Source organism: Mus caroli, unplaced genomic scaffold (assembly GCF_978045245.1).
Source record: "Mus caroli unplaced genomic scaffold, Mus_caroli_1 scaffold_2, whole genome shotgun sequence".
In the NCBI taxonomy this organism is placed as follows: Eukaryota; Metazoa; Chordata; class Mammalia; order Rodentia; family Muridae; genus Mus; species Mus caroli.
Window position 1 is genome coordinate 105,523,213 of NW_028227257.1, and position 27,408 is coordinate 105,550,620.

Genomic DNA, 27,408 nt, shown 5'->3' on the forward strand with positions numbered 1-27,408 from the left:
TACTTTGGGAGTTAGGAAAAATTGAGAGGAATACAGTCAAAATACATCCTATGAAATTCTCAAAGACTTCATTTTTCAGAATAGAAATTTCTTTCAATAAGAAAACAATTATAAAGAGAAATGTAAAGAATATCAGTTCAATTTAATTTTGTGTAAATGGTTATATAATTTTGAGTTACTACATTCTGTGTTATACCTGGACCATGCTTATATTAAATATATATTCCTTCTTTATCTGAAATTCAGATCAAACTGGACATCTTGTAATCCAGCAATGTGGTTAGCTCGTCACCCGCGGTCTATGCTTGACTTCGTAGATAAGGAACTGAACTTGAGCTAATTTATCTGCTCGCTGTCACCTGAAGACAGCGAGAGCTTAAAGCAGCAGTTGGTCCCACCCAGAGGGGAAGCTTCCGTAGCTCTGCTGCAGTAGGCCCTACACTTGTGGTTCTGCGTTTAGCTTTGTTAGATTCCCCTCAGTTCATGGTGAGCAAAACCTCTGTGGGATTTTAATGTGTGTTTCTAATGGGACTGCACTGACAGGAATTAAATACACACATCTGTTTGTTCAACAAAGGGAAAAAACAATTGCAGTTGAGACCCTTAAACTGAGAAGCCGCAGTTTTGGGGTGGTCTCATTTGTCATGCGGGGTTTGATACGTTGGCATAAATGTGTTTTAGGGTCTCACGCCTCACAAAAGGGTTTATCTCAGAAAGACCCTGACTAGTACACTGACCAGAACTCATGTTATTTTTTGAAGGTAGCAATAAAACTACTGATATTTTGGCCTAATGTACAATATAGATATTTTCATAGATAGGTCATAGAACACTTCTGACTAAGCATTTGTTTACATTACAAAGTTAGCTTACAGTGCAAGTCCAATGTAAGTCAAGATCACATTCACATACTTTATTTTCAAATGCATGAGATATCTTTGAGGAAATTATCTATTCATACCTTTTACATTTTTGTATCATGAGATTTTTTTATTATTATTATTATTATTATTCACAGAATCCTACTATTGCCTTTTATCATCAGGCCCTCAGAGACTACTTGGAAGAAAACCTGAAACTTAAATCCTTTAATTTAGACATTAGCCCCTTGTGTTTTTCCAAAAGCAAGAGGCCTTCACCTGAGCTGGTTTACTCGTGGCCTGGCGATGCTGACACACAGCAGGTGCCAATGAGCCAACAGGATCCTCCTTGGCAAAGATGCACATGTTGTATAAGAAAACATCTTAACATTTTAGCTGTGTTTTATCATATCAGATTTATACATTAAAGGGTTTATATCATTTGAATCTCAGAAAGCCAGGATCAGTCCCTGACAAAGCTAGAGACTCCAGCTAGATCTAAGGCAGAGTTTTCTCTGCAGCCAGGAAGGAAAGCAGTGCATCTTCTGGAAAGCACAGATATTTCAGGATTGATACAACTTTTCCAGACGACTTTCCCACAGAAGAAGCAAGGGTCCCAGCTTCTCCCTTCTCCAGTTTTGTTTCTAATACCACTCTTTCAAAGAAATAAACACATTCCTTTCTGTGTAACATCCCAACTCTAGCTAGAAAGACATAAATTCAATGTAAGTTACTTCACAAATAGAGTTATGAAAAAGGCATTATGAGAAAGACAAGATCACACTCGCCATTCCTGGATATAGTGTTGCTTTTCTACAGAGAAGGATAATACCAATGCCTGAAGAAGAGACAAAGTAGATAAAGAGACACAAGTACATAATAACAGTTAAACAACCCAACATCTATGGGGTAAGCAAGACAGTGCTCACTACAACAGAGGAAAGCGACTTCCATGGTTACAAAATGCGGATAGTGCTACGATTTGAATCCAGACCTGTTGCATTCGAAAGGCTCAGACTTCACTAACACAGTGATTCTCCCAGCATTTTCTCCCAACGAAGCCAAGAGCAGATGGCTTACAGCAGGCCATCGCTGCCAGTGACTAGCCATTCAGAGCACACATCTAAGACTGGACCAAATGATATGAAGTGCAGCAGACAATCCTGTCCTTTTAGGTGATGGGAAATGCCAAAGTCAGGACAAGCCAACTTCTTTAGCAGCTACAGGGGGACACAAAGTTAAGCTAGCACAGAAGCAATAAGATACATCGTTACGTCTTTCGTTGCTGTGTTCTGATTTCTGTTCTCCAGGTTTTTCTTGCTTGTTAGGTGAAGCACCAAGGTTAATGGCTCAGTCAGGTTCCAGCTTCCCAAATGACCTTTATTCCAGTCACCCCTCCGAGTAACACCTGCTTCAGAAAAATTAACCTTCAAAATGCTCCTCAAATGGGACTTTTTTTTTTTCCTAGAGATCTCTAGCTGTCAAATAGCAAGTGCCTTCCACTCATTTCTCCACTCCTGCCTTCAGTTAAACAAGTAGGTTAGGAAGATAATTTGAGAGAACAAACAAATCAACAATAGCCAGGAAAGCCAAGAGCTAACTAACAAATACCGAATTTCAAACAGCAAACAGCATTGTTTCAGTACACTAATGAGCAGAACCATAAAACTATTAAGAAAGTCTGAGTTAGACACAATTGCATGGAAGGTTTTGTATTTAGTAAATGTTTCAAATTTGGGATTTAATAAATATTTTAATCAGAGAGGGAAAATTGACTTTTTAATAAAAAGCATTGGGTTACCTGGCGAGTTATATGTCAGAAAGGCAAAACTGAGTGCATTCGTCATATCCGCATACCAGAATGCACGCCAGGTAAAGAACTTTATGTTTTTTAAATGAAACTACACAAGAACTAGATAGAAATGGATGGCTTCCTCCACTCTCTGGGTGGTTTTAATTAGTAATTTTTTATATTACACATACGGGAACTAACTTCTCTATGGCAAACAATGTTGTCTGAAAATAAAGACAGTAGGAAACCAGTAACTCGTTTCATCTTTGTTTTTATATACATACACATGCATGTGCTTATAAATTATATGCACACATAGTATGTGTCTATCTATACATGCACATATCCAGAAAGATGGAGGAAGGGAGGGAGGGAGGGAGGGAGGGAGAGAGAGAGAGAGAGAGATGGTATCCAATAAGATCACAGAAAACAAGCTACAGGAGAAAGACAAGGTGTCCTTAACCATCTAGAAAGACGTCCAAACTCATACTAAAGGAAGTAACACTTGCAAGTGTGTAGTGAGAGAGGAGACTTCAGACAACCGGACTTGTCTTCCCACCTTCCTTTTTTTTTTTTTCAGTTAGACAACACTGAGAGCATCCAAGGAGCTATGAGATTCAAGTCGCCCAGATCAACACATGTGGCATTTCCATCATCCATGTGTGAGTACCCGTGTTTCACTATGACTTTCTTCACGTCTTCACACAGGCAGTGACACTGGGCGTCTTTCACAGGCTTATCCACTAATTCCATGTGTTTTGTAAAGACACAGTGGGGTGAGGGAAATGCTGTATGCGTTGATTTGGATGGCAGTCACACAGTATATATTTCTATAAACCCCAAAGATTGTTAAGTGTACAATACATGACAAAAAAGTTTATTTCTAAAACTAAACTGAGGAACTATTTCTTATCTATGAGAGAAATATAAATCAACCCTTAGCACTAGGCTTCTAAAGTGCCCACATAGGTCACATAGCTGAATGGGATAATCTCAAAAATGTGTGGGAACAGTAAAGGGTTTCTGAAGGTGCAATAATCAAAGGATTAATACAAACTCCAAAGCACCAGGAGGCCAGGGTGTTGGGCACCGCTGGACCACACCATGAGACATCTATGCAGCCTTTGTGAACACACAGCATTGGGACTCTACTGTACATGACCCGTAAGCTCGGATTCAAGGCCACAGAGCAGTGAGAATCTCAGTGTTCTGACTGCATATAAAGTTTTATCTTCTTACAAAATCATTCTATTTAACTATGGAGAGGCCTTTTAATATCTTCCCACTGTGACAAGTCAAACTATTTTGGGGTCGTATTGTGTTAGAAAGCTTAGATTTTTAAAATGCTGTTAGAGTTGCTGACAAGTTTCAGTTATTAAAAATAGACAACATTGGCTTGGGATTGGGGATGAATTTCCCATAGCTTCTGAAATGGCCCCAGACATACTTCTACCATATTGTACTACAAATCTGTTTTTTTTTTTTTAAAGTAGAGTTCTTGACGTTGATTATCAAATCAATCTAGCACTCGACTCTGAAAAACACTGAAGATGCTCTACACTCGGCCATAGCAAATATCCTGGCAAGATTACAAGAGAGTAAACAAGCAGATAATCTCATTAGTATGTACATTTACCTTCATCACTAGTAAATAAATTATATATTACTTGAAATGATTTTTCCTTATGACAGTACAAGCAAGTGCTTGGTGTGTGTGTGTGTTGTACCTACTTTACATGCCTGCCTGTCTACCTTTGGCTATGTAAAAGTTTCTTGAGCAAAAGAAGTCTTGAGTGGAAAAAAGTTTAAGAAGACCGAGGTAGAAAACATATTTTGTTGTTGAGGCTGTGGAGAAACAAGCACACTGATAATAGTCACACAAAAATAGAACAATTAGGAAATTTGCTGGCAAAATGTCACATCATTTAACTTGTAGATCTTATGTCCAGGGATCTATTCCAAGAGTATATTAGCAAAAGTATGCCTGTAAGGGGAGGGTCATGGATGTGGGTCGGGGTCAGACTCTTACCTAATGTGGATAAGACCCTGAGTTAAATCCCCACAAAAAGAAAGAAAGAAAGGAAGAAAGAAAGAAAGAAAGAAAGAAAGAAAGAAAGAAAGAAAGAAAGAAAGAAAAAGAAAGATAAAAATAAACAAAAAAACAGAACCAAGCATAGAGGCATACAAAGTGGTAGCTCTGGATAGTCAGCTGATGCAGGAAGATAAACTGAACCCACAAGTTCGAGGACACCCTGGGCAATATAAAAATACCTGGTTTGCTATAGGTGGAACAACAATATGAACTAACCAGTACCCCCAGAGCTCGTGTCTCTAGCTGCATATGTATCAGAAGATGGCCTAGTCGGCCATCATTGGGAAGAGAGGCCTATTGGTCTTGCAAACTTTATCTGCCTCAGTACAGGGGAACACCAGGACCAAGAAGTGGGAGTGGGTGGGTAGGGGAGTTGGGGGAGGGTATGGGGGACTTTTGGGATAGCATTGGAAATGTAAATGAAGAAAATACCTAATTAAAAAAAAAAAGAACAGTCAAAAAAAAAAACCTGGTTTGGAAAGTATATAGAGATAGATCTGTAGAAACACATACAACTTTTCATGGAAGAACTATTTTCTCTATTGCAGAATACAGAGAAGGAGAGAAACAGACATTGAGGATTATAGTCAGGACATGGATACACAAGCTATACTTTTCTGCATATGCTTGTGTCTGTCTGTCTGTCTGTCTGTGTAACCATGGTTCTGTACCTAGAAACTGGTAAAACTCAGCAGTAATAAGCATCTAAACCAGGAACAAGTATTGTCGTCCTGTGAAGAGCTGAGGAGCCGGGCGGGACCGTGTAAAGAGCAGATGATATCCTGAGCAAACGTGTTTTGTTGACGTGGGCACAGCCACGCCAAGGACCAATGAATTCCTCAGACCTGTGGAAATGGCAAAGCCTTCACAATACAGGTTAGGCTCATGGCAAAGCCTTCTTCTGCTCTAACTATGAATGGTGACTGTGTGTAACCACGCTCCAGTGTTTTGAATAATAGACCAGTATGTGCAAAGATGAGTAATTGCTGCTTTCTCTCCCTGGATGTTTACAGAGTTTGTCTCCCCGACTTCTACAGACACCTTCTACCTAGACTGGCTGCCCCCTCCCCTGGTGCTGTACGGAACAAATGTGCTGAGGTTCCAGGTTGGCCTATAGTTGACTTCACCCCCTCAGAGTGCACACAACCCACCTGACCCCAGCTTTTTTATATGTGTGCCTGTCTGTCTGTTCTTTCTTCATGTTCTCACTACCCTTAGCAATATAGCACCAAGGGGGTGGTAGTTCATGCCTTTCATCCCAGCACTTGGGAAGCAGAGGCAGGTGGCTCTATAAATTCAAGGTCAACCTAGTCTACAGAGCAAGTTCCAGGACAGCCAGGGACAGAGAAACCCTGCCTCAAAATAAACAAAAAGAAAAGAAAAGAAGAGAAAAGAAAAGAAAAGAAAAGAAAAAGAATTACAACTAACAGTAGAGGATAGTGGTGCACAGCACTTGGGAGGCAAAAGCAAATAGATTTCTGTGAGTCTGACGCTAGCCTGGACTACATACCAAGTTCCAGGACAGTCAGGACTGCAGAAAGAGATCTTATGTCAAACAAACAAACAAACAAACAAACAAATCACAACTAAAATTAAAACACCTACAAACATTAGCATTAAGACAATAAATAACAGGTGTAAAGTCCTGCTGGTGAGAAGTAAGTCAGAACAAGAGAGAGGACAAGGAGTCTCCCAGAGCAGAGAGAACAAAGCTGTACACAGGGCCGAGGAGGCGTGCACTCTACTAAAGCAGGGGCAGACGCTGAAAAGACTCCTTGGTGAGCACGAGCAGAGGGATGGCGTGGATCATGGTACTGACAGTACCGCGACAATACTGCGATGAAGAACAAGTAGTGAGAAATGTTCCAATTCAACCAATATTTACCGAGCCTCTTGTAGCCACCGTGGTCTCAAAGACCTGGCAGGCTAACGAAGATGAAAGAATTGACTACGCCATAGACGTGTTTCACAACGGAAAGTTCCAGGAGAGAAAGGAGCATCGGGTGGGTGGTGAGATCACCGAGTTGGGGCAGGTAATGTAAGGACGCGTTTATAAAGCGCCTGGAGGAAAGAAGGCGGGGCTGCGTGTTAGAAACCGGACAGTGAAGCTTCGTGCTTCCTCTTTCCAGCCAACGCCAAGCGATGGGCATCTCTCCGGACAACTGGCACAAGCTCCGCAAGACGGAAGGTAAGAGAAAAACATACCACACAAAGCGGAAGTATGAGCTGGGACGGCCTGCTGCCAACACTAAGACTGGCCCTCCCGCATACACACAGCCCGAGTTCCAGGAGGCAATCAGAAGCACCGTGCCCTGAGATGTGATGTGGGGAACTTTTCCTGGGGCTCTGAGAGTCATACTTGCAAAACAAGGATCATCCATGCTGTGTCTACAGTGCATCCAATAAATGAGCTTGTCCATATCAAGACCCTGGTGAAGAACTGCATTGTGCTTATGGACAGCACGCCATAGGGCAATGGGACGAGTCCCACTATGCACTGCCCCTGGGTCGCAAGAAAGGGGGCTGACTCCTAAGGAGGAAGAGATTTTAAACAAAAATGAAAAAAAAAATCAAAAAAATTCAAAAGAAATATGACGAAAGGAAAAAAAAAAAAGCCAAAATCAGCAGTCTTCTAGAGGAGCAGCTCCAGCAGGATAAGCTTTTGCCTGTATTGCCTCAAGACCAGGCCAGTGTGGCAGAGGAGATGGTAATGTGCTCAAAGGCAAGGAGCTGGAGTTCTTCTGTCTGCGGAAAATCAAAGCCCGGAAAGGCAAATAAGCCATCTTTCACAGCTCCTGTAATAAAGGTGTTTTCTGTTCTATATGTTAAATAGATAGATAGATAGATAGATAGATAGATAGATAGATAGATAGATAGACAGACAGCATGGAGAGTTGGAGGTATACACCGGGTGACCGGGCGACCCGGAGACCAGGCATCTGGACGTCCGGCTGGATTGGCTCCACAGAAGGATAAACACAGGAGTACAGCACTCTGTTCAGCAAAATGGCAGCAACTCACGAGATAATGGATTAGTTAAGTTTGTTGGAAGACAATAAAAACAATTCTGTCTTCGCATTTAGTCCTTTAAATATAACGTTTGATTGTATTGGCATCCTCATCAAGCTTAAATTTTTCGTTTAATTTTTTTCCCCTAAGTGCCAAGTATATTCCGATTTAATGCTACTATAGAGATTTTCTGAAATCATCTAAACTTAATGTCAAGTCCCCTGATGTACCGTTTAAGTGCACCATTTAAGACAGGTTAAAACAATTTGTCTGTATATGCAGTCTCGGTGCACTTATCAGTATAGTGATAATTATGAGAGCATACCGATCGTGGCTACCTGCCATAGAAATAAATATTATTTCAAAGATGGAAATGCAATAAATCTTTTTTAAGGAGCCATGTAATGAGAGACAGCAGATGCAGCTTTGTTGATATAACAGAGTGGAAGTAACCTTGCCAAATAAAACAAATCATATTTCTCTTGAAAATTTCGTACTTGAATTCTGAGTGCCATGTTGTAGAATTTATAGTTTTCTTATAAACTCTGGGAAAATTGAGAAACTCTCTCTAAAGGTCATTTATCAATTGCTCCAAATATGTGCGATGCAGCAGTGACTCAGACACACTTCAAACATTTGCTCCATATGGTTACACTGTACAATTCGGCTCTCAGCACTGATTGGCATCAAGGACTCAGTAAGTAAAACATGACACATGGCATTAGGTCACACAATAGAAGCAAGGACAACACAGGCTGCTAGTTAATCGCCATTTGCAGCTATATTTTTGGGCTGAAAATATATGCAATAATGCCATATACAAAATTAATAGGAGGTTATGACATATCATTGGGCACTTGCGTGCTAACTTGCGAATTTATTAGAAAACATAGTTAAGAAATATCCTTGTGATGAACCATTTTGAATTCTTATAGTCCAGATAGCTTGATAGTTAGAAAGCTAACACTCCCATAAATAACCTCACTTACCTTGAGAAATGAACTCAAGTTGAGTGATCATATTGATGGGGAATTTTATTCGGGCACCAACTTACAAAGATTGGAAGTGGAAGAGACTATCTCCAGACCTCCATCCTATGGAATGGGTGCTTCTGTTTTTATCTAAGAAATGTGCATGATACAGTACATGACTAAACACAATCCAATATGATTTGTGTTGCCGTGGATCCCCACAGAACAAATCTGTAAAATTACAGCATGTGAAAGCTTTAACACAGTGATATAAAATGGCTGTGGCATGGTTCATATCTTAAACTGACAGACTGATGGTGATTATTGCGAGGACAGTGCCCTGCATATGTCAAACGATTTGCAAATAATTTATGTCACCTTCCGTTCCATTATTGTTTTTGCAGAGGACATAAACTGTGTCACCAATATTAAACTGTCTGCAAAAAAGAGCCGAGCTCAGCTTTCTCCTCTCTGAGAACACTGAGCCATCTGCACCCAGACAAACATGCATATGGCCATCATTTGTCCAACACCTTACACAGTGTGAAGGTTTTTTACTTGAAATGCCAACCTGTGTGGCAGATGATGTATGTGTTGCCTCAGTCCTGTGATTACCAGGCCCGCGCTGCTGTGCAACGCTCTCACCTCATCAGTTCCACAAGCCGCACTCCTAGGTGTGTGAGGCATTTGCAGCAATATGGCTTCTGACACACAGGAAGGTGGAAGCGCTCCGCTGTGAATATCTGACTCCCGATTTCCTTCCAATCAGGGTCAAAGTCTGACCCATAGAAATTAGTGTGGGTAGAGATTTAGGACTCAAAAACAGCAATTTGAACACAGGAATGAATATATTTTGATAAAGGGGGAAGCTTGTTGGCCCTGCTTGACTGCTGTGCCAAATGCCTTAGAAATGACCTGTGTTTTGTTCTTTTGGAAAAGAACGTACAGGGCCTATTTGTTATCCCCAGTTGTAAACAGAGCAGGTTACTGCAGCAACTAGCAGATGCAATTCATTCTGAGGATATGCTATTGCTATAGACCTAGGCTCCTTCCTACAAAGTGCCATGACAAGCCAGCCCCTCTGCAGATCACTGTAGCTTCAGGAACACGTCAACAGAGTGTTCTTCTGTACATGCGTCACATCTGCACACGATCATGAGATTGCAAGTTTTACCTTTGCATTTAAGGAACATTTTCTTTTCCTTTTAAATCCAGATGTTGTGTCTGAATAGAACACAGCATTTTCCTCCCACCTCCCTATTCTCCATCTTTATCTGGGTGGGAGAGGGAACGAGAGAGAGGGATAACTAAGAATTTGAAGACAGTCCCAATGGAATCTGTTTGGACACCAAATAACGTCCACAGAATCATGTTCCTGGGTGTGGAATATAAATGAATGGGAAGCAGATGGGTTTGTTTTACTATGAAATTCACATGGACACAAACTCCCTAGGTGAAGATGTGTGGTATTTAATTCTCATCCTCTGCCACTGAACATATTCAGACTTTAAAACAGTTTCCAAATATGGATTTTGAAGATTGGTTCAAGTCTCTCATTTTAATTCAAAAGTAAGTTCTCCACCAAAACTGGCACCTCCAGCTCTGGATGCAGACAGTAAAAGGTGGCAAATGCAGGTGCTTTATGGGTGTTCAACACGCTTAGAATAAATGATGGCGTAGTGCCCAGCCCTCAACAAGACATCCCTACCGCTCCCTCTGTGGGACTGCTTGGGGACGCTGGGGAAGAGAGCCAACAGAGAGGGAAAAGAGATTTGAAATGCTATCTTCAGAGCCCAGTACAGCCATGGCAAGTAGATTCCCTCAGCAGCTTTAGCTGCCTGCACTGGGCCTGCTCAAGTCTAGGTCTGTCAACAGCCAATTGTGAATACGGAGAGGCTTTCATTGTATAGTGAGCCCACCAGGCTCCAAAGGATGGTTTCAGCCACACAGAGCTTCCTATTTAAAAATCAGAGGGTCATAAAACAAAACAAAAGGCCCAAATGTAAAAAAAAGGGGGGGGAGGGGGACCTATAGGGAGAAGGTGGAGAGAACAAGGATAGAAAAGAAGATAGAAGAAAAAAATAAACACTGCATTTTATATGCACAAAAAGAAAAAAAAAAAAACCCTTAAGTATTCTAAAAAGCAAACACCACACATCAGATCAGGTTTGCTTTGGGATCCAGAGCCATCAAAGGTGTCTTGGTGGTGTTTCAACACCATTTCCAGAAATTAAACACACACAACAGAAAATAACAGGCGACGGACAGGCCCGGAGCTAGACGGTAGAATGTCTGTCTGGCACACATGGAAGCACTGAGTTTAATTAATAACACTTTTTTTTAAAGGCAGTTAACAAAATTCCCATCCATATTTGCCATTTGTGATTACCTGTTACTCTTTCAATTAATGGCAAAATGGAAAAAAAAAAAGCGGGGCATACATATGTTAACAATAAAATTAGAAGGAAAATGAGCATGGTGGGTTTTGTGAAATGAGATTGAGGGAGTTTGTATGGTGTAGCCAGCAAGCCCCTAGGAGTCTGCTCTGACAAGCTCAATTTACATGTTATAAAATGAGCATTGTCAAGGCCCCACATTTCCAGGCCCTTTGTTCTCTTCCTTCCTTAAAGTACCAAGTGCGTGGTTGCTGAGTATCTGTCACACTGCAGGAGATGCCTGGGCAGCTTTACTGGACTATGACACATCAGTGCTGACTAAAACTCTTGTGGAGACTTCCTGTTGCATGTCCAACTCGACACACCCAAAACTGATCTCCAAACCTCTCAAAAATGTCCTTCGTTTTTCTAACACTCTGGATCCCGTCTTTATAATCACATCCAATGACCTTTCATTTCTGTTGTTAGCCTTTCCTTCCAAACTTTTCTCAGAACTGGCCCCGCTGTTCTTTTTTCTTTATATCTTCCCGATTATGTAGCACTTGCTACATAAGCTTAATAAATGACCTGTCTGTTTCCTGGTTACAGGTGGCATACTGTACACTACTTGCTTAATGGCCAATCAAGTCATCATATTATTTTCTCCAATAAAAATAACATGAGTTTCTGGAGCACTTCATCCTCCACAATCTCCATTTTTTTCTTTACACCAACATAGTGAGGCAGATGGGATCAGTATTAAGATTTCCACTCTGTAAAGGAGAAGGTTCAGACTCAGAGAGGGACTGGGCTGTCTGATATGCGGATGCTGCTACCATGTGGAGCCAGGAGTCTGACTCAAGTCCAGAACTCAAGTTCTGATTCCAAGTCCAGTGCAATTTCCATGCACAGGTTTATCTAAAACAAACACGTGCTGCCTAAATGTATAAATTACTTAATCTAGTTCAAATTTACTTCTAAATTCATCTTCCATGACCATTTCAGATAGTTTGTGTCAACCACATTGCTTTACCTATCCATGACATTTGCTGCCACTTTTTGTCACAGATTTGCAGTATCTTTATTTCTATCCTGATTTGGATTCCTTCAGGAATATACCCCGGAGAAATATAAATGGGTCATATGGCAGTTCAATTTTCAATTTTTAGAAGCACTAGCTGAGTTTTGTTAGTCGACAGTTTTCATATTTGTGGTTTCAATCCTGGCACTATAAAAGGAGACCAAATACAGAACCCTTGATGATCCTTCAATTAAAGATGCTTCTGACTTGATATGTTCTTTTAAAAGTCATTGTCAAAGGAGCTTAAAATAAAGCCACTCTTTTTCATGGACTATTTCAGAAGTAAAGGTCTCATTTGATACATTGTATTCTGATTCAGTGTGCATGGAAATAGTGTTCTTTAACTACTATTAAAGACAACTGGAAGAAGAAATATGTCATTAATCTACAATAATTATCATATGCATTATAAAGCTTTAACAAAATAACAAATAAAAAAGGAAACAGTTTATTCTCATATTTAACTATATATACACACACAGATATACATGATATAAAAATCACAATGTAATTTCTAGTGCAACAACAAAGTTTAGCAATTGAATCTGTCATTCAGGAATATTTTCTCCTCTTGTTTGAAAATACAATTTTTCAAGACCTTCAATACTTATTAAAATACACTTTCTGAAAAGCAAACTATGTAATCCTGATTTCTTTGTATTCAATCCTTAGCACACGTTTACCTTCCCCAACATATGATCACTGCATGCCTTTGTCTAACTTTTTACATGTGCCATTTCTAGGCCTAGTTCTACCAACTGATGTTTCTCCTGTTTCCTTGTACATTTTGCCTTTTATTTTTCCTCATTGGATTCTAGACACATCTAGAGACTGCCATACCCGGGGATCTATCCCATAATTAGCCTCCAAACGCTGACACCATTGCACACACTAGCAAGATTTTGCTGAAAGGACCCTGATATAGCTGTCTCTTGTGAGACTGCCGGGGCCTAGCAAACACAGAAGTGGATGCCCACAGTCAGCTATTGGATGGATCACAGGGCCCCCAGGGGAGGAGCTAGAGAAAGTACCCAAGGAGCTAAAGGGATCTCCAACCCTATAGGTGGAACAACAATATGAACCAGTACCCCCAGAGCTCGTGTCTCTAGCTGCATATGTATCAGAAGATGGCCTAGTTGGCCATCAGTGGAAAGAGAGGCCCATTGGTCGTGCAAACTTTGTATGCCTCAGTACAGGGGAACGCCAGGGCCAAGAAGTGGGAGTGGGTGGGTAGGGGAGTGGGTGTGGGAGGGTGTGGGGGACTTTTGGGATAGCATTGGAAATGTAAATGAAATAAATATCTAATTAAAAAAAAAAAAAGAAGAGTGACAGAGCTGCCTCCTGGATTCTTGGAGTTCAAGGCCAACCTAGTCTAGGCCACCCAAGGATACACTAAGACATTGTCTCAAAAAAAAAAAAAAAAACATTGTTTCAATAATCATTTTAATATTTTCTAATGTAATATTTCAACAAGTTATTTTTCCATTTCTGTACTTTGGTAACAAAGAAAACCAAAAGCTGGTGTGACTGCAGCACAGTGCTATAGAAGGGAAAAATAATGAAACAAACAAAAGCTGGCCTGAGCAAGCTGGTCCTGTTCCCTCTTCCATGCCCCATTCTGTATTGGTGAGAGCAGATAATGAGTGGTGCTTTTCCTCTGTAACAATTCATTAATCAGAGAAATGATCCTTGCTGGTGTTTAGATGTTTTACTTAATTTGGTACCTCTGGCCTGCTGCCCCACTCCTGCCAAAATTATTATTTCTCACCCAGCAGGTGATAAATAACAACTTCACTCGTGATTAATACCATGAATCCTTCAACCTGACTAATGCAAGGGAAAAAAAAAGAAAAACCCAACTTGAGACCTAGAGAACAAGTGGGTGATAATTGTGAGGCCCGCGGAAGCTCTGCTCCACTTGTGAGGGGGACATCCACAGGAAATGAGGCGTTTGCCCACAGTCCAGCTGATCCTCTGAGGTTTCATTAAGCCCATCGCAGCAATGCTCGCCTGTGTGGTCCCAGTGCTGGGTTTGCTTGTTCCTAACACTCAGTTCTAAGTACCTTTAGAGAAGAGAAACCACCAACATGCTTCGGCCTACATTTAAATATATATTAAATGGGTGACTGACCAAATAATAAATGAGAAAATGGAATTCTTACCCAAGTATTAGACACTGTAACGGGTCATTTGGGAGCTACACACGTTCTCTCGTTACTTCTGAAACACTGCAATCGTGTACAAATGTAGCTTTGCTCAAAGCCACAGCAAAGTTAACATTTGCTACTAGTAAAAAGGAAAGCTCTTCACAATGGCCAATAACTAAAGCCACATGATGCCATCAACTTTATTACTATTGTTTAGCACTAGACACAACTTAAGCGCCAGTGGTCCTTAGTCAGGCAGAGGGTAAGATGTACTGCAGAGAAAGCTCCCTGCCTCCTCAGCAAACGCCTTTAACATTGCTTTTTTTTTTTTTTTTGAGATGGGATTTCACTGATTAACCCTGGAGGCCCTGACACGCACTGTGTAGAAAAAGGTGGCCTTGCTCTCAGAGATCTGTCTGACTCTTGTGTGTTGGAATTAAACCACCATGCCCACTGGTACATCACAGTTTTAGTCCCAAGTCAACAGGTCTGTGAAGGGAGTCGATCAGATGAATGTAGCCCAAGATATGTTTGACAGACAAGTAGTTTTACTTTAACTTTTTTAAAATTTTAATGCTGTTACATAGATGGATGAGTCCTAACATGGCAGAGCTCCCACTAATAACACCTGTCTGCCTTTCTGATTGAGTGTGTGATGGCTGCTTAAATGGAGAGACATGGAGCAACGACAACAAGGCATACAGTCATGTGGATAAAATGACATGACCACAAGCTGACATTCTCAAAAATCACACACTAGGTACTGACTTCTTCAACCAAAACCTGTTTTACTTTATCTAAAGCAATGTGTGGTATAGCACCAAATCACTTGAAAACTGCACAGTGGCATAAGAGACAAGGAAGGAGGTACAGGAGACTAACAACCAGGCTGGGCTTAACCAGAATCTGAAGTGACTAACCTGAGGCTGGAGCTCATTTCCCGGAACATCTCCTTGCACGAGGAGGACAGAGACCTAGATGAACAGCCCAGTGTAACTAGTCCTCAAGAATCCTTAAGGCTCAGCACTAGCCTGGGCTACCCCTAAAGCTTTAAAAAGGAAGTCTCTATTTTCTACGATTCAGAGAACAAAAGAGAATTATTATTTATTTAATTAAACCTTACTGGGCTGTAACTTATATACAGTAAAATGTAGTTTGATAAATGTATATACCATATAAACATTAGAATCAAAATATATTCCCATTATCCTCCAAAAACATGTCCCTCTGCGTTTAACCCAGTAAGAACAAGAACCGTGGCCCCAGGCAACCAGAGCTGTTACTGTGGGTTAATTCTGATTTAAATTTCACACGCTGTTTGCTCTCTGCAGAGTACTTCCTTTACACAACCCAACCCTGGCTGTTTGCTGAATGGACTAAGATAAGCACTCTAGGGACTGGACTCAGTAGTTAAAAGTAGCTGCCATTTTCAGGTCCAGCCCCAGCACCTATACTGCAGCTCACAATTACCTGAAACTTCAGTTACAGTGGATCTGACCTCTGAGGGTACCAGGTATGTATACCACTTGGTATACATACAAACGTGCAGACAAGGACTCACACAAAACAACAACAACAAAAACTGAAGTGGTGGCAAAGGCCTATAACCCCGGCACTCTAGGGACAGAGGCAGACTAGTCTCTGTGAGCTCCAGGCCAAAGCTACACAGTAAGGCATTGTCCCTGCCCCCACCTCCCCGCCCCCCAACCATGGGATGGAAAGATGAACATTACCCCTTAAAAGTTTTAGCTTGAAGTCTGGCAGTGGTTGTGCACATCTTTAATCCAAACACAAAGAGGCAGAGGCAGGTGGATCTCTGAGTTTGAGGCCAGCCTGGTCTATGGAGAGAAGCCCTGTCTCAATGGAGAGAGAAGTGTTAATTTGGAGTTGAAATACAAATGATAAGAAAGACTCTGTCAGCATGGAGGGGCAAAGGGTTCCTCCCAATGTGTCACTCCTCACAGAGAAGCCAATGGCAGTTACTGCTGCTGGGAAGGGAGTCACAGATGGTATGCTGCCCCACAACCTACAGTGGATGACCTCACACACATGAGCAATTTGACATAAGTTGTAAAAACTTTGTAACTTTTTAAAGACAGGAAGTTGTGAGGAGATGAGATATGTGGGGGAGAGGGTGGGAGGTACTGGGAGCAATGGAGGATGGATGACTAAAATATTTGTATACATGAATGAAAAGTTTTAAAAATTGCTTATCTCCATTTCCTTTTGTAAACTGGAGATAACTACCACCATTAAGTGTTCTGTGAAGATTAAGTGTGTTAGAAATGCTTCGAAAAGGATAAAAAGGCAGTATCAAAATACTGTAGCTCTCAACATATTGGTAACAGATCTGATTCCTCACAGCATCACCACGTGTAACTGAACAGAAAACATTGGAAAATCTGAGACAATCTATAATCCTTAGTGTTTGCATATGAATTCCCATCAATACTCCTTTGAAAACTACCTGCTCCTTACCAAAAAGAAAAACAAAATAAAAAGTTCTAATGAGATGTGTTCATCTCCATAAAACAGTTCTTTCATCCCAGCCCAGCCCTAATGCAACACTGGTTAATGCAGTTTAGATTAGGTGTTAAGACAGTCTGAGGCTCACTGGGTGACCCACTGGCACACTTTCTCAGTGTACCTTTCTACATGACTCTCCTGTGCTCAGTGTCACCATGAACTTAGTGTTAGTAGTCGCAGCGTGCACACATCAACTGCTTCCCTTAGAGAACTCTTGTTCCACATGCACTAAGGTCAGTGAGTAGCCAGAAAGATCAAAGTAAATGAAACAAACTCAGTTGCTTAAGGTTTATTTTTATATGCTCATAAAGAAAGAAAATGTCAAGATATAGAATTTAATGTAACAAATCAAACAATTCAAAAGCAAAGTGTACACAAATAACAGTACAAAGGACATGTATATGACATTATGCAAATTTTTGAGGTTTCAAAAAACAGTGGTTTTGGTTTTGAGATCCTGCAACTACTACCATATTGTTCAAGTAGTACATATTTCAAAAGTTAGATTTTTTTAAAATATCTTATTGGTATACAGCTCTAAGACAACCTGCCTTTACCCCGGTCTTCAAAGTAGTGCTGTTCAATTCTTCTACAGAAAGCAAGGAGGTTGCTATAGTTTTTCACCTTCTCAGAAAGTTCATCGCTGGTCAACTGTGTTGTAAGAATGGTATACAAATGGCCAAAAACCAGCGCGTCAAGTTCAGTAGGTCTAAAATAAAAGTAAAGATGAGAAACATGAGAGGTACCTCATTTTAATGGTGGAAAGCATCCTATTTTAAAAAACATTTTATTCATCAATTTTTTTATTCATCAATTTAAAGAAAAAAGTCATAAAAATAAATCTCAGAACTTGACAGCATTTTTTTCATTTTAGAACATGAAAAAAGAAAACTATGATTTGATGTATTAATTAAATGTGTCAAATTATATATATATATATATATATAGATATATATATATATATATATATAGATATATATATATATGTATATTAGTACACTCATTATTTTAAAAATCAAATAAATATAGGTTTCCAGTGTGCCAGAAACTATGCTAGAAAAAAGGGGAAAATAAAGAATACACACACGCACACGCACACACACACACACACGCTCACACACACTCTCACACACGCACGAACACACACACACTCTCTTACACACACACACACACACACAGAGCGCAGGGTCTCCATGTGCTCATCGCAGGAATAAAAAGGTGGTGTGCTTCTTACACCACTCTAACCCTGCTGCCTTCACTGCTTTCCTCTCCAGGATCTGTAAGTTCTAAAGACAGCACTGCCTGAATCTTTATATCCGCAGTTCCTACTACAGTATCTGTGGTCTCCAGGATTTGCTGAATACATGAAGGAGAGAAAAGTAAGTACCCTGCAGAATGTGGAATCTTTTCCTATAACCACAGTTATTCACATCTTTTTGAATTCTTCCCTCTTTGATGCAATGATGGAGTACTATATAAAGTGAGACATTCAACCTGGGACATGCCTGTAACTGCCAGACTCAGGCCCAACTCAGTAATACTGTAAATTCAAGGTGATCTTAGGCTATACAGCAAATTCATATCTAAAAACAAAATAAAGTGAAAATGTGCAATCCGTGGTCAGGTTTAAGAAGGCAGTCAAAAGGGTAACATATTTTTTAAAATCACAAATGTCCTTGGACTTAATAGCACCATAGTTTTTTTTATCATAACCAGAGAACCAATAACAAGTAGATCCTTATAACGAACCAAGGACACAAGCGGATAAATGTATGGCTAAGGCACTTCACTAGAAGTTATACAAACACTAGCTTTCCTACATCCCTGACACATTTCATAAACAGAGAGCTCTTGCAAGTGGGAGCTAATTTTCTCAATCTCAGTTTAGTGTCACTCCCCTTCACTTCTTGCATGGCTTGGGCATTCTGTACCAATAAATGAAGGCTCTGCATGAGGTCAACTGTGGTCAGAAGGACCCTTAAGTGATCAACATGCCACATGCTGTAAGTACCTCCTTGTAAACTCTACAGGTGCCAAATGGACATGAACATACAGAACTGATGGTGCTAGACAGATAGCTACCTTACAGTTGCTTTTAAAATCTATGAGTAAATAGGTTATACAAACTGAAACAAACACATTATCAAAGCACACTTTTTATAATCCTTAAAATTTAAGAAAATGTCTCCTGGCTGGCCTGGAACTTTCTATGTAAACCAGCCTAACCCCAAATGCACAAATTCACCTGCCTCTGCCTTCCAAGTGGTGAGGCTAAAAGCATTCACTCTCATGCCAAAAAGCCCTACAAATTTCAGTGACTCATATAAACTGATTCTGATTTTTATAAATTACCAATTCCCACAATTCCTTTTATAAAAAAAGAAGTACCCTTGTGAGACTGGCAAGATGGCTCCACAGGGTTAAGATACTTGCTGTCTGTCCAGCCTGATGACCTGAGTTCTATCCCAGGAACCCATGTAAAAAAAATCAACTTCTCCAGGTTGTCCCCTGACCTCCACACCTGCCCCTGGCACACGGTCATGCCCCCTACCCACCCCTGTGACACACAATTTAATTTTTCTGAAATAAAGTATACTTTATTTTAGTGATTATGTAACTATATGTATTTCCTGAAACTCATAAAACTCATAGCCATAAAAATGCCAATTTTATTAAAAGCAAATTATGCAACCACCCCCAAAAGAGGCAAAAATTCAGAAAAACCTGCAGCTCTTATGAAACACAACTGCAAGGCAACAACACCACACTTATGCGAGAGAGATGGCTCAGCAAGTAAAGGCCACGGCTGCCGTGCTGCCATGCCTGATAATCCAAACTCTAGCCCTGGGCCTCACACTGTAAAATGAGAGAACCAACTCCCAAAACCTGTGCTCTGAACGTCACACATGTCATAGCACACATGCATGATCCCTGCATACACACACACATAAGTGTAAAATTTTTTTCACAAATTGACTTTACTTATCACGTCTATAACACTGTTGACTCATGCCACGACCATCATGTACCTGCTCTTAAATTTCTTTGTTATACAATGAAGGAGAAACGCCACTTTTCATTCTTGTGCCTGAGGGGGTCTTTGTGGACTGTGATAAGGGTATGCGTGGATTTGGATGAGTGTGTGTGCACCCATGCGCAATTCTCGTCCTACGATCTTTAAGATATTTCAAATGTATTATTGCTTTTATCTTTGCAGACTTGTTATTAGAAAAATAGTCTAGGATGATATATTCTTAAAGTCCTACTGCTACCTTATCTTGAATCATCATCATTTCAGTTAGATATTTAGTCTTTCATTTGAATATCAAAATGAAAACAGTGCTATAAAACGTGAACATTTTCCTAACCTTTTCCATTTAAAATTTTTCTCCTGCCCATTATTTTTTTCTTTCTTTATTGTTATTTTGTTTTTTTCTCTGATATCCTTTATAGTATCATCTAAAACTATTCCAACACTATTAATTTTGTCTAGGTGTCTCCTAATGTTTTTTCAAATATTATTTATTTCGCCACCTCTTCATAGTCCTAGAAATAATACCACACATGCAAAAACAGTGAGCTTCAAACTTGTCACTAAGGCTTGTAAAATCAAAGTACTTGCTGTCTTCTTTCTCAATTTCTGTTCTTGCTGCAAGATCACAACTTCTTTTTTTTCTCTTAAAAACAAACAAAAATAATTTGGTTTCGTTTACAAGACATTTCTCAATATCTTCAGTAGGTAAGTCAAAATTAGAAAGTAAAAGTAGGGCACAAAGAAAAAGAATCTGTCACCATTTAGTATATGTGAGAGCCAAGGGTAGATTTCAAGGCCTCCAATTTAGAATCTAATCTATTTTTTTTTAAGTGAATGTCTTCCTACCTAAGATACTATGCCTCACAAAGATATGACTCCCACCACAGATGAAGAAATGAGAAAAAGTTTTACCATAACAAAATAAAATTACAAGTTCCCTTTTCCTAAATGTAGTTTGCTTTCATCTAATATTGATCAAATGATGGGCAGTCAGGCATGGGATGCACACGGGCAATCCCAGCACTTGGTAGGCTAAGCAAGAACAAGCATGAGTTTGAGGTCAGCCTGAGCTACAAAGCAGGTTCCAGAGCTGCACAGTGTAGTCTTATCTCCAAAACCTAAATAAAAAGATTAGGTACAAATAAAAATTAAATATACTCCTCAATCCTAATTATTGGTTAATAAAAAACATCTGGCTAAGTATCACATAATGTAGAATTTTTAAATGCCTACTTTTTATATACCAATAATCAAACACATGTCTTGCCTTTGCAACTGTTTAAATTTCAATCTTTTGTAGGTCTGAATATAACCTATTAACAAAATATCTTTTACTTTCTTCTAAATCACATGCCAAAAAACCCTAGTTGCCAACACTTTGACAATGACTTTAACTAAAAATTATTCTCAAAAAAAAAAATAAATAAATAAAATAAAAATTATTCTCCTACCCTCTCCAAAAAATAACATGTGCAAAAAAACTCATTGATGAACAAGAATAATACACTTCAAACAATAAAATATGTATCTCATTCTCAACTTTCAAACTACTATGAATTCAGTATCAAAAGAAAAAAAACTACATATTACTGACATTTTGTTGGGGACTAACCAGTAAAAATACAACAGTTATAGAAGCTGTAGCTTCCAGGATTTAATAAATTCTACAGGCTTCCTGCTTCAGAGATAACAAGTCCCAATTTTTACCATAAGATTATTTTATATAACCTGAGTTGCATATATACACACACACATACATATGTATATATGTGTATATACATATACATATAGTTTGCATGACATGTTAAAAATTATATAATTGAAATATTTCTAAATTGCTGTCATATTTATTTTTACTATAAAAGATGTTTGGTATGGCTACAGAAGACAAATATTTATTTTGAATAGAAATCATGGCAAATAAAATCCTTAAAAAGTATCAACTAGGGGGCCAAACTGCTTTTGTGAAGATGTGTCTGGCTCCCAGAAGCCACGTCACAGCTCACAATCGCCTGGTATCCAGGGTTCTGGCCTCCACAAGCACTTGCACTCAAATGCACATACCCAATCATATGCACAGAATTTAAAATAAAATAAGCGTTTTTTTAAAAATTACTGGAGCTGGAGAGATGGCTCAGCAGTTTAGAGTACTTGTTGCTCTTCCAAAGGACCTAGGTTTGGTTCCCAGCACCCATATCACAGCTGGTAACTGCCTGTAATTCCAGCATTCTGGGATCCTATGCTCTCTTCTGGCTCTGCAGGAACCAGGTACAAACCGGGCAAAAGTTGCACACATATAAAAATAAATATATATATTTTTAATTAAAAAGAAAATCATCCTAGGAGAAGGAGATTACTCAACAGCAAAAGCACATCCTATACAAACAAGAGAATGACCCCAGAGCACACATAAATGTCAGATGGACATGGCGTTCTCCGTAATCGCAGCCTCAGAGGGCGGAGGGAACATCCCAGCAAGCTAGCTAGCGAGATGAGACCTATCAGAAGTTCTGGGTTTGATTATAAGAGATTCTACAGAGCCTGCCTCAAAGAGTAAAACAGAAGAGCAAGGTTTCTGACAGCAATCTCAGGCTCCCACAGGCTCACACCTATACACGCATGCACACCCAAACACACGTGTACTCACATGTATGCACACCACACATAAAAAAAGCATGAAAAGAAAAACTATCAACCTAAAGAATCTATTTTTCAGTAATAAGCCAATAAAAAGTTAGACTTTTAAGAAAGTCACTGAGATGAAAACATTAATTTAAGCTGAATCTTATACTGTATCATCAAATTGACAACTACTTTCAATATATTAAAATTACAATTTTTAATGAAGGAAAAGCTTTGTCTACATTAGCATTTATTTTAATCTTGTTAACAGAACATTAATTACTCAATTTACATCCATACAGATATTTTATCTGTACCAGTTACTGTCTATATTTAAGGATATTTTCATAGCTTTTAAAGGGTGGCAGTTCTTGTGCATCTGACCTCTATGCTTGTTCTGAGGACTCTCCTGCTCCTCAAGCATCAGTCGTTACACACTGAGGCCGTGTTAGCAGCATAGTCATGCTTTTTACTTGAAAGGTTTTTATTTTTATTTTATGTACAAACTTGTTATTTTGTATATAAAATATTTAATTTTACACTTATCATAGCACCTTGAACTATCTCTATCAAAATCTTTGTTCAATCATGGAATTGATTTATAAGACTGACCTTAAGAAAACTAAATGACAAGGGTTGAATTTTAGAACTCCTAGTTCCCCAGAGCCAGCACTATGTCTAACAGCCAAGGGAGGATAAATATTTAATGAGTACAAAAATGAAATTCAAAAGTAAGTGTTTTGTATATTTTTTTTCCTCTGTAATGTGTCCTGCTGCTTGAGAATAAAATCTGGACAGAAAACTCCCAACATCAATGACAGGAAAAGAAGTCTGGAGCCCTTCCTATATAACAAGTGCCTACCAAGAAGAGCAGAGTTAGAAGTACTCCCTGAAAAGTAGTATCTTTGTGATACAATTCCTTTGTAACCTCTATACGAAGCAAAGACGTATCACAACAATAAAACATCTTACTGCTTATTGAAGAAGTATGGTTGTGTTCCCAATCTCTGGGAAAGGGCTTGACAGCACTGGTCTACATCTTCTAAGACCTACACAAGCAGTGATCCAAAAAGAAAAATATCAAAATTAGCAAAACAGTTAAAGTATGTAAGACTTGTATTTGTATCACAGCTTATGACAAAAACAGGCTCTGCTTAATCTTTTAAGACTATAAACCACATACATGGTATAAATAATGCTTTTGATATCAGTGGGATTTAAGAATTAAAGACCATTAAATACAAGACCATAAGTTACTGATAAGGATGACGATTTAACAAGAAAGTTCTTCTCTCAAAATTTTACTCTCTCAACAATGTTTTCCTGAGTCCACATATTCAATGATTTTTCTCACATTTAAAGGGGTAAGGTGGACCCATAAAAATGAGGAGCTGAAAGCTGCAGGAGACAGACCTCACTCTACCCAGCCACTCGCTAAGCCCCCTTGGAGCACACAGCAGGAAGGCGGCTGGCTAGAAATCAGGGGTAGTTCTGGCAAAAAGAACACCAGTTAGCGTAAAGATGCTCAACCTCCACCTTGAAAATTTACATTTTTTTGATACCTTAGTAAACTTAAGCAGCCCCCCAAAAGATACATTAAGTACTTAATAAACTTAATAAAGGTTTTTGTAAGCTCTGATGCTGCAGATCTATTTATTGACATAAAAGAATCCCACAATATACTGTTTAGAAAGAAAAAAATCAAGTTACAGAATAGCAGGCATAATATGATCCCATCAGAGGACAGTATTACTAAGACATCTAGAAAAATATTCTCCAAATGAAGAGAGGCAATTCCGAAGTGGCAGGATTTCAGAAAATTTTGCCACCTATACTCTACAGGCAAATAAACATGTGCAACTTTCATAAAAACAAAAAAAAAATCAATAAAACTACATCACAGGAGAGAAATAATGCAAGTATTTTGCTGTTGATGTTACAACATTACATTGAAATCATTTTTGTAAAGTAATGTCACTTTTGATGCATAAGAATGGAAGCTTTTTAAACACCAACATGTACTGACCTGGTCCAGAGTCTTGTTTCCCCATCCAATAGCTTTCATCTTACGTTTCACTTCCCACTGCTTCTGATAGGCCAAAATGTGGTTCAGAGGCCAAGGGTAAGGAGATCCATACCTAGCAATAGTGATCTAAAGAAAAAAGACTGTTGAATGCAGAATCTTTCAGAAAATAACGCATATTAACAAACAGAAATTTTAAAAGTATGTATTTGCAGAGAACATACATAAAGCAATCTGGAAAAAATATATAGCTTATAGTATAAAAGATTAAAATTTTAAACCATTCCCTTTAAAAATATATAAACTTTATGTACTTTACAACCAGTTCTATCAAACAATGACACATAGCTTCCCTAAAATGTATGTGCAAGCAAAATTAAAGTAAGTGAAAAACTGTCTCACTAATGGTATAAACCACAATGTTTCATTTATGAGCAGGGACTTGCGATTCTGAGCAAAAGTGTTTTCTCATTAAATTTTAATTAAGATAAATGCTGCAGAACCACTCACCTCCCCTACTGTAGCTTCATCACACCACTGGAGATACAGCTAGAAACAAAGGAACAGTCACTGAAACTTTACAATACTGAAAAGAAAAGGGTCAAAGTTATTTCTTGCCATAGTCATTCCTAGTAAGTCAACTTCGTGAATCAAATATATGAGTTTTTTCTTCTTGGCTAATCCACTGCACAGAATTATTAAATTCATTGGGAGTACTTTATAGAAAACATTTCTTACTTACAGAATATATGTCTAAACATCATTATTTTATGGGGATTATTAAAGTAAACTCCAAATGGCTAAAGTAAAATAGAAAGTAGGCAAGACTCACTCCTTATGAACAGAAAGACTAGAGCTGAAAATACCAAGAAGCTTGTTTATAGATAATGATTAAACAATTCAGATGACCACCCCAGCCTGAGGGTCCACCCCACTTCTCAATGGCTTTACAGTACCCCCATAAGTGAGAATATAGATTATACAAGATTATATTTGATCTCAAGCCTTATCCTCTTATACCTCTGCAGTCAGCAGCATATTGTTGACTAATTCCATGTAGGCTTTCATTTCTGCTTTTTGGACTTCATCCAACCCATCACTAAGAGAATGGCCCTAAAGGGAATTTAAAAAATTTTTAAAAAGCATCATATTAAATATACAAAATCTTTCAGTTATCTTACTAATATAATAATGTTATATCTAAATGTCCAGGGAATTCATTTCCAGAAAGCTTTTTTGAACAAAATTATTGTGTATAAAAGTATACCTAATATTCACTCACTACTAAGTAGTATTAACTGTCATTATATAAATGCATTTCAATAGATAAAATTATAGAATGAATTATTTCATAAAGGAGAAAACAAAATGATCAGTAGAGAGCCCTGTATTTTTCAGGCATAAACCTTAAAAACAAAAGAAATACCAAGACAAGTGCTACTTATAAAATGGGCAAAGATTAAAAAAAAAAAAAAAAAGCCAATGTTAGTAAAGACATCAAAGGGGAAAAGAGATGTTAAAACTCTCTAAAACACTGTAGAAATGGAGAGACACATAAAATGGTATAGCTTTCATTTAGTTCAATCTGACAATCTGCTCTACAGTATTAAAAGGTATATGCCAAAACATTACCCAGTTATCCCAGTAACATTTTCAGGAATTCATCTTCTTGTTTGCTATGTTTGAGTCAGGGTCTTAATATATAGACCCGGCTAGTCTGGACCTCACTATGTAGAATAATCTGGCCTCAAATTCACAGAGATCTGACTTCTAAGTGCTGGAATTAAAGGCATGGAGAACCATGCCCATCAAGGAATTATCTTAATGAAACAAGTATACAGAAGTCTATGTAAAAGAAAATTTATTTTAATACAAAATAAATGGTCTATATCCAAATGCCCACTGGAAAACAATATAATGCATGAAATACAACAGAAAACAATTTAACAATTTTAAAGATGTATATCTATGTATAGTCATTAATATAGAATCAGTTTTAAATATATTGGCAACTTTAAAGGACAAAATAACACATAATAGTATGATCTGGTTTTCTAGCTATATAAAAGTCCAGAAGAATGTTTCTATAAACGTTAATGAAAGTGCTTCTTAACTGTTAAAATCTAAGTTAAGCCAATGAACAGAACCACTCAAGTAGGTAACTTAATACACCTTCAACTTCAAAACAGATCCTGTATCTCCCTTCTCAAAGATCAACCAGATCTTTAATAACTTAAAAGCTCCATTTGACAGAAATTCACATACCCTTTATTAGAAAACACCTGCCATTTTCTAAAAATCAGCCAACATCCTTGCTATTGGTTTATAGTATGAAGAACCACTCAACTTATAGTTTAGAAATATTTTCTAATAATTTACATCAGCATTTTATAAAGCTAGTTTAAAACTCAATGAAGATATTAAGAAACACTAAATATGAAAAAGTCACTTAAAAGTGTCTGTGGTCAAATGCATTCAGTATTTTTTCCTTACCTTGGCTTTAACAAATTGGACTATTGGGCCAAGTTCTGACACTACTTGATTTCCCACATGAATAAAAGGAACTTTTCCTGTTGAGAGCAAAAAGATGTGAGAAAACAGCTTCAGAAAATTAAAGTTTGTGCTAGTAAGAAAAATTAACAAGAAAACTCAGAAATGCTTTATTTATAAAGAAATATTATGAAATTATATTTTCCAAATTAAAGCCAGAAGCATCTGCTGAAGTCTACAAATTTTAAGCAATGATTGCCAATAAAAGAACCAAGCATAGTAGCACATGCCTGTAATCCCAGGACTCAGGAGGCTGAGGCAGGGGGATTCTAAGGTCTAGGACATCCTTGACAGTAACATTCTTTCTTAAAATTCAAAAACTAAAA

At 38.5% G+C, this 27,408-nt stretch overlaps 1 protein-coding gene and 1 pseudogene across 2 annotated transcripts in view; one reads left to right on the forward strand and one right to left on the reverse strand.

The window, feature by feature from the left end:
• Nucleotides 1–6,886: 6,886 nt before the first annotated feature.
• LOC110290380 (small ribosomal subunit protein eS8 pseudogene) lies at nucleotides 6,887–7,522 on the forward strand (annotated as a pseudogene).
• Nucleotides 7,523–17,127: 9,605 nt separating this feature from the next.
• The window catches only part of Mtx2 (metaxin 2), a 52,872-nt gene continuing 42,591 nt past the window's right edge, over nucleotides 17,128–27,408 (reverse strand). For both annotated transcript variants that reach the window (XM_021183930.2, XM_085834783.1), the window contains 6 exons: nucleotides 27,026–27,102; nucleotides 25,553–25,645; nucleotides 25,043–25,081; nucleotides 24,536–24,661; nucleotides 23,482–23,558; nucleotides 17,128–17,562 (listed from right to left, as the gene is read on the reverse strand). In XM_021183930.2, coding sequence (XP_021039589.1) covers nucleotides 17,391–17,562; nucleotides 23,482–23,558; nucleotides 24,536–24,661; nucleotides 25,043–25,081; nucleotides 25,553–25,645; nucleotides 27,026–27,102 — 584 coding nt within the window. In that variant the 3' untranslated portion in view covers nucleotides 17,128–17,390. The remainder of the gene's footprint in view (nucleotides 17,563–23,481; nucleotides 23,559–24,535; nucleotides 24,662–25,042; nucleotides 25,082–25,552; nucleotides 25,646–27,025; nucleotides 27,103–27,408) is intronic.